Source organism: Entelurus aequoreus, linkage group LG20 (genome assembly GCF_033978785.1).
Source record: "Entelurus aequoreus isolate RoL-2023_Sb linkage group LG20, RoL_Eaeq_v1.1, whole genome shotgun sequence".
In the NCBI taxonomy this organism is placed as follows: domain Eukaryota; kingdom Metazoa; phylum Chordata; class Actinopteri; order Syngnathiformes; family Syngnathidae; genus Entelurus; species Entelurus aequoreus.
This window is the reverse complement of record NC_084750.1, coordinates 29,912,922-29,933,238: the sequence shown is the minus strand read 5'-3', so window position 1 is coordinate 29,933,238 and position 20,317 is coordinate 29,912,922. Positions and strand designations below refer to the sequence as shown.

Sequence of the window (20,317 nt, the reverse complement as noted above, 5' to 3'; positions counted from 1 at the left end):
GACCAGATGCAGGTCTGAAAAAAAAGAGAGACAGGCAGGAGAGAGTTTTTTTGAAGGAATTTTCGGACGCAGATTAATGGAAACATAACTTTTGAAAGTCTCAAAGTTAATTCAAAAGGCTCTGCGGATTGATGGAGGGAGTTTAAAATCCGAAGGAAAAGACTGTTTGCGCCGGTACTGTTCCAGATGAAGTTTGCTATTGTTCTGGACAAGCTCGCCAGTTGTGTGAAATACAGAGTTACTGTTAATCAGTTTGGAGTGCACAAATATAGCGTGAATAGGCAGAGGTGGGACCAAGTCATTGCTTTGCAAGTCACAAGTAAGTCTCAAGTCTTTGCCCTCAAGTCTCGAGTCAAGTCCCGAGTCAAGACAGGCAAGTCCCGAGTCAAGTCCAAAGTCAAGACTGGAAAGTCTCAAGTCAAGTCACAAGTCCTGCATTTTGAGTTTCGAGTCATTTCAAGTCCTTTTGACCACAGACTAATATTTTTACACAGATTGTGTATGCTTTTAAACCGCTGTATTTATTTATTAAAACAAGTGCATTTGAAATAGCAGGAAATAAAATAGTACTGACATTGCAATTCATAATAGCACTATTAACCAGTCATTTTAATAGTTTAAACAATTTTAAACATTTAACTCATTCCTTTACAGAATAAACACATTTGCAAAAACAAGTGCAACTGTACTTATTTGTACAAAAGTGTTAACGGCGTGGCGAAGTTGATAGAGTGGCTGTGCCATCAATCGGAGTGTTGCTGGTTACTGGGGTTCAATCCCCACCTTCTACCTTCCTAGTCACGTCCGTTGTGTCCTTGGGCAAGACACTTCACCCTTTGCCTCTGATGGCTGCTGGTTAGCGCCTTGCATGGCAGCTCCCGCCATCAGTGTGTGAATGTGTGTGTGAATGGGTGAATGTGGAAATACTGTCAAAGCGCTTTGAGTACCTTGAAGGTAGAAAAGCGCTATACAAGTATAACCCATTTATTTATAACATTGTATTTCCATGGCATATTGCATTGTAACTAGTTCCACAGCAGTTTCTATTCTGTTCTTACCTTATCTCATTGATCTCATCTCATACTGTATGTGTGTTTATGTGTGCGTACACATGAAAAACATAACAAATACATGAACATAAAAATGAACAGAGTTGTACTTTTTAGATGTCAGGGCCCTATGCAATATGTACACATATTCTTAATATAGTATATATTTTAACTGACCTTTATTTGACTATGTTTGTCTTTTTGTAGGTGGCTAAAATACGCGGTGCTGCTGACCGCCGTCTAACGTTATGTTACTGTGTGTGATACATTGACTAACGTAACGTTATGTGTAGGTACCTCATGCAACCCTGCTTAAAAAATCACTTGACAAAAAGTATGAATAAGGTAGCAAACTGCAGTGGACGCAACATATTGCCGTGTTTGAAATGACGTTATAACCATAAACATCTTATAAGTAGACGCAATATTGGTTGCTGTGACGCGAGCAATTTGCATCTTGAAGTGGTGATGAGGAGCCGGCGAGCAGCCTAAACTGACAGTTGACAGGTAGAAAACAAAGATGCCGGGCTGGTGTTCAGCGTTTTCCTGCTCAAATGAGCGGACTGTTGAAAATAGGAATCGGGGGATTACTTTTCACAAGTAAGATTTAACATTAATGTACTATTGGTTGTATTTTATGAAAATAACATTACCACAGAGTTGAGAAGGAGCAAAGATCTTCAATATTTGTATGTGAAAATCACAAATAAATCTTCTGGGGGAGGATGACGCCCCTACAGGGGTTTGGTTTACAAACTTTCTGCCCCACCTAAAACAAAATTCACCAGCCGCCATTGATTATAATGCATTCTCATTTTAGGCAAAATATAAGACAATACTTTCTTAACAGTATAATTGTAACCAGGAATAAGTCTTCAAGTAACAATATTCAAATACTAACATTGTTGGGTAAAACAGAATTTGGTTTTATTCTGAATCCAGTGAAACACATTGGTGGTTTTAGCTGATATAAAGACTTTCAGGTGTTTATATATGTTTAAGTATTTGGCAGACGCTTTTATCCAAAGCGACATACATAAAAAATACATATATAACAATCACTGTAAACATGATCATTTAAGGGAAGAATGTAATACAAAATATCAATACAAAGTGTCAAGACGGAATAAACTCTCTGCTGCTGCAGCAACAGAGATACGGTCTATAAGATATATAGATATCTAATGTATTCATACATTGTTTATGTAGCATGTATATATAACGTAATCATATTGTTTCTTCAATTTAAAAATAGCTGACCGTTTTTTCCCCCCTTCTCTGGGATTATATTCGCAGTTTTAATCTCGGACGTCTGGTCACTTATAGCGTATAAGAATATTCTATTACTGTTAAGCAAACTATGAATAATAAAACATGTGTACGTTATCATAGCTACACGTATGACAAAAAAGCGCGTGAAAATGAGTGGTATTCAGTGAGGTAAAATGAATTAAATGCGTTGACAGTTCATTGCTCCTGCCAAATGAATTGCACTGAGTGGAGCGGATCACCACTCCAAGATGGCGGCCCCGCGTCTCGTCTGCGCCAGTAGGCAGTAGCGCTCGATGCTGTGTACCCTTATAAGATGTCTATGGTTATGACGTTAGCAGTGAGTTTACAGCCTCACTGATTTAACTACACAGCAAATAAAAGTCATGTTACTTAGCCAATAAACGTTATCTTACATTCAAAACTTACCCTTCTTTGTGCAACTTGAAATGTCGAACGAAGTTGGAAGTTGTTGCGTCTCCGTCTGTAATATTCGAACTGCGTGATTTGCATACGGCAATTCGTTGACCAAGTCGTAGTTTTTATACCCGAACGAAACCAACTTTGGTATAAATCTTTCTCACAGGCGCGTTGTTTGACAACTCTTGTTCATTGGTTGTCCTGCAATTTGATTGGATCAATGCTGTGTGATGAAAACAATGTAGATCTAATTTGATTGGCTGTTGTACTGAGAGCACACACGCTGATAGACAGACACGTACAAAATGAAAGCTACGGAGCGCTCCCAAATAACTTTTTAAGCTTTAGGTTTTGGGGAAAGTAGCAAGTCATGTCAAGTCAAAAGGCTCAAGTCCAACTGAAGTCACAAGTCATTGATGTTAAAGTCTAAGTCGAGTTGCAAGTCTCTTTACATTTTGTCAAGTCGAGTCTAAAGTCATCAAATTCATGACTCGAGTCTGACTCGAGTCCAAGTCATGTGACTCGAGTCCACACCTCTGTGAATAGGTCTGTGTACGCTTTGTTATTCACCTTTAATTTACCTGCTTCATTATCTTTCCTCTCATTCATATTTGGTTTGGGATTCCGAATTAAGCCAGCATTCTACATTTCCTTAGCTAGATTCTCAAACAAATCGTTGTTTCTTTTTTTCTCCAATCGATGCACTTCACAATGTTCTGCTCTTTTAGTTTGTGAGGCAAATAAATAGTCTCCTCTTCAATTCAAATTTTGCTTATGTTTTTATTGAATGGTATATGCTTCCGGTATATACAGAAAACATCTACGATTCAACCTCCGATGCAGAGACGAGGAGATTACGCCAACAAGCCTCAACATAAAAAACCCTATGAGAACCAAGAACGCAGAAAACATCATTACCAAAGCACGAAAATAACTAATGAAAGTATATTCCGTGTGTTGAGACTTAATGTTGTGGCCAGTGCCCTGTACTTTGCAGTGGTTTTTTGGGGGAGCAGCACCAGCAAAAGGGACTTAAACCGAATTGACAAACTGATCTGGAAAGCCGGCCAAACTATTGGCATGCAGTTGTAGGCGTTTGTGTCAGTGAGGGACAGGAGGACACTGGACAAACTGCTCGCCATCATGGACAATCCTGCCCACCCATTGCACCAGACAATTGAGGGACAGTGGAGCTCATACTCCAACAGGCTCCTGCAGCTTCATTCCCACAGTGTTTGATTCAAGAACTCCTTCATTCCGCACTCCATCCTGCTGTATAATCACTCGCCATACGGCAATAAATGATATTTGTCTATTACCTGACTGCTTCTATGTTAGCTACCTCTCTTTGTTTCTAATGTATATTTTCTGCTGGGTCTACTCTACTCTACCCTTATTTTTTTTTGCTGCAGCTGTTACATATTGGAAAGACAAGTTGGCAACCGTGGAAGAACGGTGACAGCGAGGAAAGACTGTTGACATCTGGGAAAGACTAGAGCCGGGGTGTGGAGGCTTGGCAGGCCAAAGCACACCCTCCGTGAGGAGGAACCCAAAACCAATTGCTATGGAAAGGTATATTAAAAGATACCCCCTAGGTCGGGCGAGAGCGGGGGAGGATGATCGACCCACAGGCCAGACCAATTTTATGACCATCAAAGACGGACAATCGACTACAGAACAGCTAAGCGATTTATCCCGGGTCTGCAGATGTGGGAAGATATGCAAAAATGAGAAAGGTCTCAAAATACACCAGACCAAGATGCAACCTGAAAGTAATGTGGAACGCACGGGGAAACCAGGTGAGACGGAGGAGAGGCTGGGGCAGGACACAAACCACAGTCCCAAGAATCTCCAGGCACATGATGGAGATTGGGGCTGGAGTAGCATCACTGGAGGCAGCAAGGCACCACAGTGAGAGGGAAGTCACTCAGGATACCAGACGGCATAGCCAGAACACTTGGGCCGGAGGCGTTCGGAAAGAACGAGTGAACTGGCCAACTGCAGCTGAAAGGAAAGAATGGGGTATGTTTGACCGTGATGTCGACCAGGTGCTTGAAAGCGGCGATCGCAGAAGACGTGGGAAAGAAGCTCAAGGCCAGGTCCTCGATAATCTATGTATGGTCGCTGATCGCTTCGGAAAGAAAGAACAAAAAGGCAGAGTAAACATCCAGCCCAAGGAAAACAGATGCCTGAAGGAGATAGCAATCCTTAGAGGAGATCTGCGGAGGCTAAAGAAGGCCTGTTGTGAAGCAACAGCAGACGAGAAACCAGCTCTCACAGAATTGCGAAACGGCCCAGGGCCCCAGGGCCGAACGGCATCTCGTACAATGTTTACAAGTATTGCGAAAGGCTCAGGAAATGACTTTGGAAGCTACTGACGGTGGCGTGGAGGAAGAACTTCCTTGCTGATGAATGGCTGGTGGCTGAGGGAAAACCGGCAAAGTCCAGAAGCCTAGTTCTGAAGAAAGGGCGGGTTCAGGATCGGTTTCGTTTCAAGATCAGGGAGAACATCATCCCAACTGTCTAAGAGAAACCTGTGAAGTGCTTGGGGAAGTGGGACAGGGCAGACCTCAATGACCGACTGAGTGTGAAAGAAATGCTTAGCCAAGCAGAAGCCTGGATGACATCCCTAGAAAAGAGCGGCCTACCGGGCAAGTACACTACCGTTCAAAAGTTTGGGGTCACCCAAACAATTTTGTGGAATAGCCTTCATTTCTAAGAACAAGAATAGACTGTCGAGTTTCAGATAAAAGTTCTCTTTTTCTGGCCATTTTGAGCGTTTAATTGACCCCACAAATGTGATTCTCCAGAAACTCAATCTGCTCAAAGGAAGGTCAGTTTTGTAGCTTCTGTAACAAGCTAAACTGTTTTCAGATGTGTGAACATGATTGCACAATGGTTTTCTAATCATCAATTAGCCTTCTGAGCCAATGAGCAAACACATTGTACCATTAGAACACTGGAGTGATAGTTGCTGGAAATGGGCCTCTATACACCTATGTAGATATTGCACCAAAAACCAGACATTTGCAGCTAGAATAGTCATTTACCACATTAGCAATGTATAGTAATGTATAAATTATCTTCATTGAAAAGTACAGTGCTTTTCGTTCAAAAATAAGGACATTTCAATGTGACCCCAAACTTTTGAACGGTAGTGTATAAGGCCTGGGGTTACCAACATGGGGTTCTCCCTCGTCTGCTCTGGCCACTCCTGGTTTATGAGGTGCCTGTATCCACAGTTGAGAGTCTGGAGAGGAAGTTGAACACCTACTTGAGGAGATGGCTGGGTGTCCCAAGAAGCTTCTGTTCCATTGGACTGTACAGCACAGGTAGCAAACTACAGCTGCCAATATCATCAGTGGTGGAGGAGTACAAGGCGACAAAAACACGCCAGGCCATGATGCTACGAGACAGCAAAGACGAGAGAGTACGGCAGGCAGGCATTGTCGTCAGGTCAGGCAGAAAGTGGTCAGCCAGCAAAGCACTGAGGGATGCGGAGGATCGACTGCATCATGCGGACATTGTGGGATCAGTAGCCCAGGGAAGACTTGGTCTGGGTTGCTCATCCAGAACAATTTGGAACAAAGCTGACCCAAAGGAGCGGCGAGGCTTGGTGCAGAGGGAGGTCCGAAAGGCTGAGGAGGAAAGCCGGCATGTCAAGGCAGTAGCCATAAACAAATAAGGCAGCTGGACTAGATGGGAGAGTGTAAAAGACAGATCTCTAACCTGGCAGGACATCTGGAGCATGGAAGGCCACCGGATCAAGTTCCTGCTGTGTTTTTCCATATGATGTCCTGCCAACCCCATCAAACCTCCATACTTGGGGAATGGTAGAGAGCCCCAGCTGCACACTCTGCGGAAAAATAGCTAACCTGGAGCATGTCCTCTCCTCTTGTCGCTCAAGTTTAGCAGATTTCAAGTTCCGGTGGCGTCATGACCAGATCCTTGCTCAGCTGGCAGGGGGTGTTGAGCAGGCCAGAAAGAGGACAAAGCAGCTCTCTAATAGGCCTCGCTTCATCCACTTCATCAGGGCAGGTGAAAGCTCAGCAGCAGAAGAGGAGGAACAAAGGGGTCCTGGTCACATGCCGACCTGAAGAAGCAGCTCAAATTCCCAGAGGAGATAGCCCACACTACCCTGAGACCTGATATTGTTCTGTGGTCTAAAGGAACAAAACAGGTGGTGCTTATCGAGCTGACAGTACCCTGGGAAGAGAGGATGGATGAGGTGTACGAACGCAAGCTCGAGAAATACCAAACCCTCATCCTCGACAGCCAGCAAAATGGATGGAAGGCCTGGAACCTACCGGTGGAGGTGGGCTGTGGAGGCTTTGCGGGGCGGTCGCTCTGGAGAGCCCTCTGACTGCTAGGGATCGAGGGGATGGCCAGGAAGCGGCTGGTAGCCAACACCACTAAAAGGGCAGAGGAAGCATCACGCTGGATTTGGATACAAAGAGAGGTGCGGGAGCAGAGCCGAACTACTGAAGACTAGGGACATAGAGTTGGGTGGCATTTAGCATGGGTAGAGCCAGGACGCTGAAACTGCCGCCGAGCCCCTCCAAAGCGTCATGGGCTTAAATCGACGAAACGTTCCCATTTGAGAACCTACTGAAGTCAACCAACTCATGTCCAGTTGAGGTATGCGGTCAAGCTTAGTCTTGGCTCAGGGAGGAGGACGTCCCTGCCATGCAGAGTCCCGCCGGTGCCTTGATGAAGGAGAGATGAAGAGAGCAAGGCCACAGGCTCACAGATGGTGCAGGGGGCGAGTACCTGTAAAGGTGATACCCTTATCGTATTTTGCATATATATTCTGTATATCTGGGTTGTACGATATACCGGTATTAGTATAGTACCGCGTTACTAATTAATCATTTTCGGTACTATACCGCCTCTGAAGCGTACCGCAGGTATGTTCACTATTTTATTTTAAAGACAAACTTGCAATAAGAAACATATGTTTAATGTACCCTAAGATCTTTTGTTAAAATAAAGCCAATAATGCCATTTTTTTGTGGTCCACATTATTTAGAATAGTACTGAAAAGTATTGGTATTGGGACAACACTACTGTATATATAATATGTAAATATTACATATATGTTATACTTTATATTGCTACTATGGTACATTTTTTGTCAAGTTTATATCTGCATTATCCTTTCCATCCTTTGTAACTGAGCTACAGTGTGGAACAATTTCCCTTGTGGATCAATAAAGTTTGTCTAAGTCTAAGTCTAAGTCTTCTGTCAATGAAAGCCCTTTCACAGGTTAAATAGACAATAAATGACAGCAAAACCAAAAATATGCGGTCAAAATACAATTGATATGATTGTGATGGAGTGGTAAATATTAAACTTTACGAGGACTATTTGACAGGTGTTGGTTCTTTCTTACATGGAACGACTGCAGGACTGAAACATTTACAGCCCAGAAGTTAGAAAAGGGAGGACAATCCAAAGCAAAGACAAAGCTCCTTTGGGTCATGCATAAAATGTAATTTATTACCTATGTGCGTACAGAAGGAGGAGTGTGTTTGTGTGGGATTCTATGAGTGTGTCATCGCGGTCCAGATGTTTCCAGATTACTACTTCCCTCAAGTCCATTCCTCCATCCATCATCCTTGACCTCCTGTCCTGCCCCACTGACTTAGTGCTGCTGATGTAATCCCACCTTTTAACTCGTTCTTTGTCTTTATTATGTTTTATTTGTCCATTGTCCGTGCATCAATCTTGCTATTTAATCTCTTCACTGTCACTTACAGGTTATTTTCGGACTGGTCACATATGCAAGGTTTTAGTGAATTCATAGCCCGCAAAGTAGAATGAGTATCCTCTCAATATACTCACGTGTTAATAGGCTGTTGATGCCAAACTGAATCAAGGGCAGCCTGGAGGATGCAAGTTAATGAGGGCGTTGGATTCATTCTCATCAACTGTTCTCTCTCTGTGTGCATGCGAGTGTTTTTGTGTGCGCGCGTGTGTGTGTGTGTGTGTGTGTGTGTGTGTGTGTGTGTGTGTGTGTGTGTGTGTGTGTGTTATTCTATCTGGTCCGGTGTGTAAGTGTGTTACCCTAGTTCTGTATAATTCAGCTTTTAATTGAAGTCATTGTAAGACTATTTAACCAACAATGAAACTTTTGGGCCACTAATTTGTGAATGTCGGATGTAATTCAAGTTTCTGTAAGTTAGTTAGGTGAAACATTGCAGCTGAATTGGCAACCATTTAATGACTAGAAATGTGATTTGAATGCAGTTAAAGTTAAAAAAAAAAATAGAAGCTTGTAAACAATACAGGCCGTGAAGAGATTAAAATTGATGTCACCATGGCAACAGTTTTATTAAAACGAGACACATGAGCTTGTTTGTTCCAACCTGACTAATGTATGAAATGGAAAAATGTGAACCTTAGAATTGTTGTCATATCAGGAGACAATTGCTTATTAGATTTTTTTTATCCTACATTTTACAGTTGAAACTGCTTTTTGCACTTTGTGTTCGTAATTTGTTTGAAAAAGCCTGCCAAACACAGAATCGTAAAAATAGAGAAGAAATAATGTAAATCCAACAAATAATTTCCAGACACTCAAAAATATGAATACATAACACTTTTTAATACTAAATACTTTTGTATTAAGAATTAGTTTTGGGACTGTTCACATTTGAAACTATACGATACAAAATCCTGGTACTTTGGAATCGATACTGGTACTCAACGGTACTAATTTTTGGTACTTTAGTGTGTGTTAATAAATATCAAATGTTTTTCATAATACAATACATTTTGTTTACATTATTATAACTGCTATCCTGTTGTTATAGCTTGTTTTACTACAACAGTCTCAATAGTTTCAATTAGAGTTGCAAAATGGCAGTTGTGTATAGTTTATGGAGTGTTGGCTAGTCAGTTCAGTCTGCGGTCTAGTCTTTTGTTGCCCCTTAAAAAGTGTTAATACTGTAAGTAATAGTAGTTTTCATTAACACATTTGGAGGTGCTGAAATAGCTAATCAGTAGCATGTCAATACCAATGCCAATATATTAGCATCGCGCTAGCGTATTTTTTGAAAAGTGAAGCTAGGCTCGGGCCGATAACAAATTTTGCTTGACATTACATTGACGATAAACGATATTATTGCCATTATTTTATTGAGACCAAATTAACCATTGATGAAATTATAATACATAATAATAATGCATGTAAATCCTTTCAAATGCAGTGAACCTGTATTTCTCTTATCTTTTAACATTGCAATTGGAGTGTAAACTTCTAAATCTCCAAGTTCAATAAAACAAACAAATATTACCAATAAATTATACTTTGTCTGTTCGCAAAACTTTGCACTTGAATTAAATTTAATAACTAAAAGCAATAAAATATGTTAAGAAGGGGTCAGGGCAGGCTCAAATATACACAACTAAAACAATAAATAAAATTGCCTAAATAAAGTATTGACAAACAACGTTGCACTTCAATGTTTTAACAAGAAGTGCAGAGTAACAATATAAACTCTACAGTATAAGCATATGTATTAACAGGTCATATGCAAAAACAAAACTTAAGTCTGGCAGATTCCAAGTGAGGAACACCAACATAACATGACAACATGACAAATGTCTATCAAATATTTGCAGCACTTTAAAAATGCTACTTTAATAACAGTATTAAATGTCAGCATGTATTTAACCACACTTTCTCTGGCTTATTAGTGATTAGTGATCACCAGATCCCAAAAAAAGACTGCGGGCTGTATAGCGTGTTCTATTCGGGCGCCATTACTCTGGAATGTGCTACTGGTAACAGTTAAAGACGCTACCTTAGTAGAAGCATTTCAGTCCTATCTTAAAACTAATTTGTATACTCTAGCCTTTAAATAGACCTCTTTTTAGACCAGTTGATCTGCCGTCTCTCTTTTCTGCTCTGCCTACACTCTCCTCAATGTCAATCAATCAATGTTTATTTGTATAGCCCTAAATCACGAGTGTCTCAAAGGGCTGCACAAGCCACAGCGACATCCTCGGTTCAGATCCCACATCAGGGCAAGGAAAAACTCAACCCAGTGGGATGACAATGAGAAACCTTGGAGAGGACCGCAGATGTGGGTGACCCCCAACCCCCTCTAGGGAGACCGGTGCAATGGACGTCGAGTGGGTCTAGCATAATATTGTGGAAGTCCAGTCCATAGTGGATCTAACATAATAGTGAGAGTCCAGTCCATAGTGGGGCCAGCAGGAGACCATCCCGAGCGGAGACAGGTCAGCAGTGCAGAGATGTCCCCAACCGATGCACAGGCGAGCGGTCCACCCCGGGTCCCGACTCTGGACAGCCAGCACTTCATCCATGGCCACCCGACCTGTAACCCCCCCGCTCCCCCTCCACAAGGGAAAGGGGGGCAGAGCAGAAAAGAAAAGAAACGGCAGATCAACTGGTCTAAAAAGGGGGTCTATTTAAAGGCTAGAGTATACAAATGAGTTTTAAGATGGGACTTAAATGCTTCTACACAGTAAAATCTCCAGTGTTAAATATGCAGTGTTAACATGCATTATATCTATCAGAGTTATTACAACAACAGCTGGAGTAAAACACACCCCAGTGTTGGTGTTGATTCCCATTGTTAAACGAGACAGTGTTAGAGGTACTCTGATTAGCCCCGCCCTCCAGCCCCTCCTCGTTTCCACACCCTGAAGAATTTTCTGGAAGCCATATTCTGAATGTTTAAGGACTGTGGTAAGTTGCTTCTCCTCTCTTACTAAATCAATTATTTGTCATTTGTAGCATCATGTCAGAATTTACTTTATATTGTTGCTCAATATGTAATTAAGTTATTTGTGAACAGTTTTGTATCTAAAAAATATGGTATTGTAAAAGGGCTAATGTCACCCAGTGAATGCTAGTTTAAATGTTAGCCACCTCAGACTTCGTTTTTGCGCGGGATGTGGGACAATTTCAAACATTATGTGAAATAGAATATTTAATATGTAAATTGTACATCATTATATACTGTATAAACCTGGAAAACTTATGTTTTACTCACTGTATCACAAAATACCGGTTTTCACTGTAGTATAGTGATGTACATGTACATTGATCCCTGTACTTGAGTACTTAAAATGCCTAATGGAGTGCTTCAATACTCATATCTTTGAATTATATATATATATATATATATATATATATATATATATATATATATATATATATATATATATATATATATATATATATATATATATATATATATATATATGTATATATATATCTCTCTTTTTTTTTAATTTATTTATTTTTCTAACTTTTAATATGAGGGTTTTTCGACCACGGAGCACAACATTAAAAGAGTCATTTTAACACGTTTGTTACTTTTACAGGAAACATTTAAGCCCAAAAATTAGGTTTTTCTAATGATAATTTTTCTTATATTTGTGTATACAGTATTTGTTTTGACTGGGCCTTTCAACTTTGGCTGTATGTTTCGCTTCAAAATAACTGATTTGAAACTCATTTTAAAAATATGTCAAATGACCTGTCGGTTTCTGCTTGTTTTCTGTTTCCTAGCATTTGCCAAATTCGGTGTCCCAGCTGTAACAGAAGGTGTCAAAGTTGTTGACAGTTCAGGGACTGAGATAGATGATGATGTTTTTGAGGAAATTGTGAAGGATCCACCCACTGGGGTACTAACCATCAAATACGAAACAGGTTTGTTACCTCTTTAAATTTATAAGCTATATTAACATTTTTATTCCAATAGTGAGAAGAGGTAAATCTTTATTAATAATCAAGCTAAGTAACTTTTTTTTTCAAAGCAAACCGATATTCTCCAACATGTCTTCTTTCTCCTTTTGGCAATGGTGGTTAGAATCTGTTTCCATGGTAACTTCTCCAAAGTCCCAACCATCCGTTTGTTCATCGGACTCAGACACAATCATCCTTGAAGACACTCCTACCAGAAAGCGTCAGAGGCTGGACTCTGAAGCTATGCAAGTAAGACTTCATACAGGCACTAATAGGGAAGTTGATAGAGTGGCTGTGCCAGCAATCGGAGTGTTGTTGGTTACTGGGGTTCAATTCCCACCTTCTACCTTCCTAGTCACGTCCGTTGTGTCCTTGGGCAAGACACTTCACCCTTTGCTCCTGATGGCTGCTGGTTAGCGCCTTGCATGGCAGCTCCCGCCATCAGTGTGTGAATGGGTAAATGTGGAAATACTGTCAAAGCGCTTTGAGTACCTTGAAGGTAGAAAAGCGCTATACAAGTATAACCCATTTATCATTTATCATTTATAATGCTTTCTATTGAACAAGGATTAAAATGGTTCGAACAATGATCTTAAATTGAACCGTATATCCCCTCCTGCTCCGGCCCGGCTGCACCAAATGATAATATAAATACATTTAATAAAGTCAAATACAAACAAATTTTGTAAAGTAAATCTGAACAGCCGATATGGGCATCTACATCTACTATATGATTTGCCTGAGAAGCTGGACAGGACAAACATTTTTTTTTTTTAAATAAATAAATAAAAATGCATCGTATGAGGGCTATGTTTAAGTTATGTCCAGATTTTCACATTGTATTGTACTAAATATAGATTTCTTAAACTGACATTTTTGTTTGATATTTTTATTTCAGCTGGTGAAATCCATTCTTACCAAGAAATCGGGTGGAAAATATATAATAAATGAATACAACCAAACTAAGTCCTTGACAGATGAGAGCAGAAGAAAATTGGTGAATATACTGGCAGCTGAGATGACGGAGAACAATGGGTAAGTTGTTTATTGGTTTTGATTGGCACATGTGTTCTTATTTAGGTTTGAGAGTAATTTTAAATCTAAAGTAAATAATAAACATTTCACTACATCTTATAAAACGTGTGTATGACAAATAGACATGAATGTGATTTTTTTTAAGTACATCTCCATCTAGACAGGTGAAGGAAATGTATGCACAGGGAATTGTGAACTTGTTCCCCAACCTCAGAGACCCATTTTCCAAGAATGGCTATGTGAGTTACACACTCTTAATTGTTGTTAAGTGCCTATTTTTGCAATTCTCTCAAAGGAACATTTTTACGATAGCAACAGTGGTACTGGGTACTTGGCCTGGAGAATTAAAACTATTCAGAGATGCGGTGCTATAGAAAGGCGATCATCATTTGGAGGTAATCCTATATTATTCTTGAAAAATGTATTGAATATAATAGTCATATGAGCACTTATTGGTTTTGTTGCATTTGATGCAATGCTTTTCAGCCAATAGCCAAAAATTTTTTCATAAAAGTTGGGTCACATCCAGCTGACAAAGTGTTTTGAACTGTATGTGATTGTCATGAGTAGTATGTCCCCATATTGTTTAGCTTTGGCGGAAGACCATCTGAGAAAGACAAGTCGGGAGGACCAACTGTTGGACGAGTTACCCAATTCATTCCAGAGATTGTCCTGTCTGAAGATGAGTGCAAGGAAGCGATGTCACTGATGAAACATTCGGCTGACGTGGACATGGTCATTAAAAAGATGAAGCTGACATTTGCCCATCGGCATAACATGGTCCTGGACCAACAGCAGTCAAGCAACATTCAATCTTATTTTCCTCGTTTTAAAGACATCAAAGGCTTGGTAATTATCTCATCAACATTTTCTGTATTAATGTTGTACAACTATTGCACATTTTAACTGTTGTTTACTGTGTAATTTTAAAATTGTTACCTAACTTCCCACTACAGGTTGAACAGGATTTTGTTCTAATGTTTGGAGAGGATGTATCGGGCAAGTTTCTGGAGAAGTGGCCAACCGCATTCAAAAAGAAGATCATCCAACAATGCAGAAAGCTTCCCTCCATCACTGAGCTTGAGGAACTCCTGATGGCAGCTGACCCTCCTGAGGATGGGGCTGAAGTGAACGTTGACTTTGGTAAGATGTTTGTAAGGATACATTCATTTAAATGAGGAAGCGTGTTCAAAATGCGGACTTACAACCATAATTAGAACAAAATTCCAAAGTCTTTGGCCTCACCAAGAAGATTTTGTTTGAAAAAAGGAGCTTCTTCAGGTGTTTTTAAAGTGCCATATTTTATATATATATATATAAAGTAATGAAAATGCCACTGACCTTGCAGTGTATTAAATTAAATTGTTGGTCCACATTTGAAGTAGGCTATCAAACGTGTTCTGTTTCAGGTTGGGACAGTGACCTCTCATCGATTTTGCTGCTCTTACACTTGATCCCACCGACTGCTCTAGGTCGGAAGAGGCCAGGAAAAGTTTCTGCATCCCGGGCTGAGAAGCATCTTGTGGTCTTCAAGAAGGTTTGTATTGTTCTCTAATAAAGGATTTTTAGTTTACAATCATTTATGCAATCATTTCTATTATATAACCACAACCATGTCGATTTTTTTATTCTTCTCTCCATTGGAACTGGAACAAGCATCCAAGAACATCTTGACACCATTTCTACCAGCACTCAACCCTATCTCCTGGCTGTTGGAGTGAGGAAGAATACAACCCACCAGTTCTTCATAATTCTCGACAAGAATGCCATACCTTGCAGGTCACACTCCTCTCTTGGTGCTTTTGATGAACTGTTTAAAGGCCTACTGAAATGATTTTTTTTATTTAAATGGGGATAGCAGATCCATTCTGTGTCATACTTGATCATTTCGCGATATTGCCATATTTTTGCTGAAAGGATTTAGTATAGAACAACGACGATAAAGTTCGCAACTTTTGGTCTCTGATAAAAAAAAGCCTTGCCCCTACCGGAAGTAGCGTGACGACACCGGAGGAAGGACTGCTCATATTTCCCCATTGTTTACACCAGCAGCGAGAGAGAAAGCGACGATTACCCCATTCATTTGAGCGAGGATGAAAGATTCGTGGATGAGGAACGTGAAAGTGAAAGACTAGCGTGCAGTGCATAACGTATCTTTTTTCGCTCTGACCGTAACTTAGGTACAAGGGTTCATTGGATTCCACACTCTCTCCTTTTTCTATTGTGGATCACGGATTTGTATTTTAAACCACCTCGGATACTGTATCCTCTTGAAAATGAGAGTCGAGAACGCGAAATGGACATTCACAGTGACTTTTATCTCCACAACAATACATCTCTGAAGCTCTTTAGCTACTGAGCTAACGTGATAGCATCGGGCTTTACTGCATATAGAAACAAAACAAATAAGTCCCTGACTGGAAGGATAGACAGAAGATCAACAATACTACCAAACTCTGGACATGTAAATAAACGGTTAATGCTTTCCAGCTTGGCGAAGCTTAATAATGCTGTTGCTAACGACGCCATTGAAGCTAACTTAGCTACGGAACCTAGACAGAGTTATGCTAAAAACATTAGCTCTGCACCTACGCCAGCTGTCATCTGCTCATCACGACCCGTGCTCACCTGTGTTCCAGCGATCGGCGGTCGACGAAGGACTTCACCCGATCACCGATGCGGTTGGCGGCCCGGAGAAGGAGGAAGTCAAGGTGAGGTCGTTCGGCTAGCGCGTCTGCTATCCTCAAAGTGCTCCTGGTTGTGTTGCTGTAGTCCGCCGCTAATACACCGATCGCACCTACAGCTTTCTTCTTTGCAGTCTCCATTGTTCATTAAACAAATTGCAAAAGATTCTCCAACACAGATGTCCAGAATACTGTGGAATTTTTAAATGAAAACGGAGCTTTTTGTATTGGATTCAATGGGCTCCGAATACTTCCGCTTTCACTGTTGACGTCACACGCAAACGTCATCATATCAAAACGTTTTCAGCCGGAAGTTTGCCGGGAAATTTAAAATTGCACTTTATAAGTTAACCCGGCCGTATTGGCATGTGTTGCAATGTTAAGATTTCATCATTGATATATAAACTATTAGACTGCGTGGTCGGTAGTAGTGGGTTTCAGTAGGCCTTTAAAGCACACTTTGTGTTTGTGACATCATACCACACCATGCTCCACAACATGTACACATTCATCCAGACTACTTTGTACAACATTGATGTTGGGAAGGTCAAAGAGAGTCCTCGTGTTGCTGAAATTAGGACAACGTTGCTTTTGTAGTGTTTGACTTTTGTCTTCCACCATTAAGTGTTTTGTTTATCAGGCTGAGTTCCTAGTTCAAACATGCTTGTTCGACATTTACGTTTAGTTCACGGTTACCTGCCTGGAAAAAATCTTAACCTTAAATGCGTTCAAACTGGATGTGGTGGTGTGTTTGGTACTTTCTCTGGTTTTAGGAAGCATTTGAAAACAAAACACTGTGTACTGAACTACAGATTGGCACCAATGTTCACTTAAACAGGACAGAAGAGACAGTGTCAGTTAATGTAGATGAGTCAGCCACAACATCTGAACAGTCGAGACAAGCTAATAGGAGCAGTCTGGATATGTGTGCCACTGCTGTTGCACAATTTAAGGCAGCTGGATTAAGTCAGTCTACTATGAATGGATTTGTCTCATCCATGGAGGAAGTGTTTTTTGAGATTCATAGTCAGGCAAAAGATCCAGCCCTGCAGTGTTTATCTCCACGGGACACAGACCGTAAGAACCAATTGGATCAAAGGTCTGCCATTTCATGCAGACCTAAGGTCACCCTTTCTGTATTCTCTCCCTAAAGTTGATTGTTCTGCCTGACAAATAAATAAAGGTTATTAAACGTATGATATTGTATTACTGTGTTTTGCACTCACTTGCTATTTACAAGACAAAGTTGGTGAGACTTAATTTGACACTGCACAAGAGTAAATCAAGCAGAATGAGCACCATTTTTTTTTTTTCCAGAAATAGTGTGAGGTTTTATAAACACTGCAATGTTAAAACATTTTTACTATTTACTAAATATTGTTTTCTTCACTGAAAGTGAATAATCAACATATTAGTGTATTATCAAACCTTATCAGAGTTATTTGAACACCAAAGCAGTGTTAATGATCAAATACATTTAACTTGGCGTACATTTATCACCACAGAAGAGTAATTTATCAACACTACTCAAGAGTAATATTTACACTAATCAGAGTTAAAAAATAAGTTGAACAACACTCTACAGTGTTATAATTTTTGACTCTATTTAGTGTTCATTTAACTCCATAAATGTAACACTATGGAAAGAGTAAATTTAACACCAGCTCAGGTTAGGACCAAATAGACTCGGGAATAGTGTTAAATTTAAGTCTTTAAGTGTTGATTTTACACTATGGAATTTACTGTGTACTGAGGTAGCATCTCTAACTGTTACCGGGAGGGCATTCCAGAGTACTAGAGCCTGAATAGAAAACGCTCTATATCCCGCGGACTGCGTGGAGAGGTTATCGGGTAGCCACGGATCAGCTTCCACGAAGGAAGCGCCATCTGTTCAAAGTTGGGACCGGGGGTGGACCACTTCTCTGTGCATCAGTTGGCGACGTCTCTGCGCTGCTGACTTGTCTGAATACAAGAGGATCCCCAGCTGGCCCCACTATGGACTGGACTCTCACATTATGAAGTCGGGACCCGGGGTGGACCACTCTATATGCATCAGTCGCATACTTGCCAACCCTCCCGAATTTTCCGGGAGACTCCAAAATTTCAGTGCCTCTGCCGAAAATCTCCCGGGACAACCATTCTCCGGATTTCCAGTCGGACTTAAGGCACGCCCCCTCCAGGTCCGTGCGGACCTGAGTGAGGACAGCCTGTCGTCACGTCCGCTTGGCCAACCAAAAAGTAACCACAGAACACTAGTGTTCTGTGGTTACTTTTTGGTTGGCCAACGGTTTACGTTGTATTGCGCACCCTGACGGCAAGTGTGGGAGTCGGTTCTGAAGTATGAAGTAAAGAGACGTAACTTTGTCACCTCGCCTGGTTATTGACTCCAACCCAGAATATTACACTGCCCATACCTACGCTCCTTCAAAGGCTGTGCTACTGGCTGCAAAGCATTGCACTTTCAAATAAAACAATGAGTAGAGAGGAGTGTTATGTGTGTATATGTGTAAATAAATGAACAGTGAAATTCAAGTATTTATTTTATTTATATGTATATATATATATAATAATATATATATATATCTATATATATATAAATATATATATATATATATATATCTATATATATATATATGTATATATATATATATATATATATAGATATATATATATAGATATATATCTATATATATATATATATATACAGTATATATATATATATATGTATGTATATATATATATATATATATATATATATATATATATATATATATATATATATGTATGTATGTATGTATATATATATATATATATATATATATATATATATATATATATATATATATATATATATATATATATATATATATAAGAAATACTTAAATTTCAGTGAATACTAGCTATAAATATACTCCTCCCCCCTTAACCCCGCCCCCGGCCCCGGCCACCCCGACCCCGGCCACCTCAACCCTCCCCCCCAAAATCTCCCGAATTTGGAGGTCTCCAGGTTGGCAAGTATGATCAGTCGGTGTCTACATGGAAGAGGATCCCCTGCTGGCCCCACTATGGACTGGACTTTCACGTTATTAACCGTATCCCCTCAGCATTCATTGCACCGGTCACCCAGGAGAGTTCCCCACATCTGCGGTCTCTTCCAGGGCTTCTCGTGGTTTTTCTTGCCCTGATGTGGGATCTGAGCCGAGAAAGTCATTGTGGCTTGTGCAACCCTTTGAGACATTTGTGATTAAGGGTTATAAAAGTAAACTTTGATTGATTGATTTCTACGAGCGCACACTATGTTGCACTGTTTAGTTTACACTGACCTCGCTTGCTCACCAAACGTGCAGGTTTGTGGTATTCGTTGGATTTTACGTGAATTGGTCGATACCAAAAAAGTACCGGATTTGGTACCCATCCCTAAGTAAAATACATATAACTTATAAATGAAATGGATAAATGAACATTTACCATCACTTGTTTTGTTTTTATACAGCATCAGTTTTACATTACATTAATTAAAGACTCTTGTTGACAAAGAAGGCGACGAGCCAAGAGAGAGGAAGAGAGGGGCAAGCCATACTTTGCAACACGTTATTTTCTTAATTCAATAGTGTTTCTCACCTTCCCTATAAAAGTGCTGGCCCTTGCAACTAGGGTTGTCCAAATACCAATATTTTGGTACTGGTACCGGTACCAAAATGTCGATACTTTGACACTTTTCTAAATAAAGGGGACCACAAAATAATGGCATTATTATTAGCTATTCCTCGTCCTGCAGGGATGATACTTGTAAGAAACACTCTTTATTTGTCGCCATTGAGGCGAGGATTAGTGATTTAGAAGTAGCTAAAACACTGCAGACTACGGAGGGATGTTCGCTGCTAGCTAGCTAGCCATGTCTTAAAGGCCTACTGAAACCCACTACTACCGACCACGCAGTCTGATAGTTTATATATCAATGATGATATCTTAACATTGCAACACATGCCAATACGGCCCGGTTAACTTATAAAGTGCAATTTTAAATTTCCCGCTAAACTTCCGGTTGAAAACGTCTTTGGATGATGACGTATGCGCATGACGTAACCAGTGAAACAGAAGTATCGGTACCCCATTGAATACAATACAAAATAGC

At 40.3% G+C, this 20,317-nt stretch overlaps 1 protein-coding gene across 1 annotated transcript; it reads left to right on the top strand.

Moving 5' to 3' along the window:
- Positions 1 to 6,568: 6,568 nt before the first annotated feature.
- LOC133635730 (uncharacterized) lies at positions 6,569 to 17,355 on the top strand. Its single transcript, XM_062028979.1, has 11 exons — positions 6,569 to 6,776; positions 12,287 to 12,427; positions 12,588 to 12,712; positions 13,362 to 13,498; positions 13,644 to 13,737; positions 13,811 to 13,845; positions 14,089 to 14,347; positions 14,455 to 14,641; positions 14,908 to 15,035; positions 15,126 to 15,318; positions 16,637 to 17,355. The coding sequence occupies exons 1-11, from the start codon at positions 6,569 to 6,571 to the stop codon at positions 16,777 to 16,779; spliced, it is 1,650 nt and encodes a 549-aa protein (XP_061884963.1). The 3' UTR covers positions 16,780 to 17,355.
- The last annotated feature ends 2,962 nt before the right edge of the window (positions 17,356 to 20,317 follow it).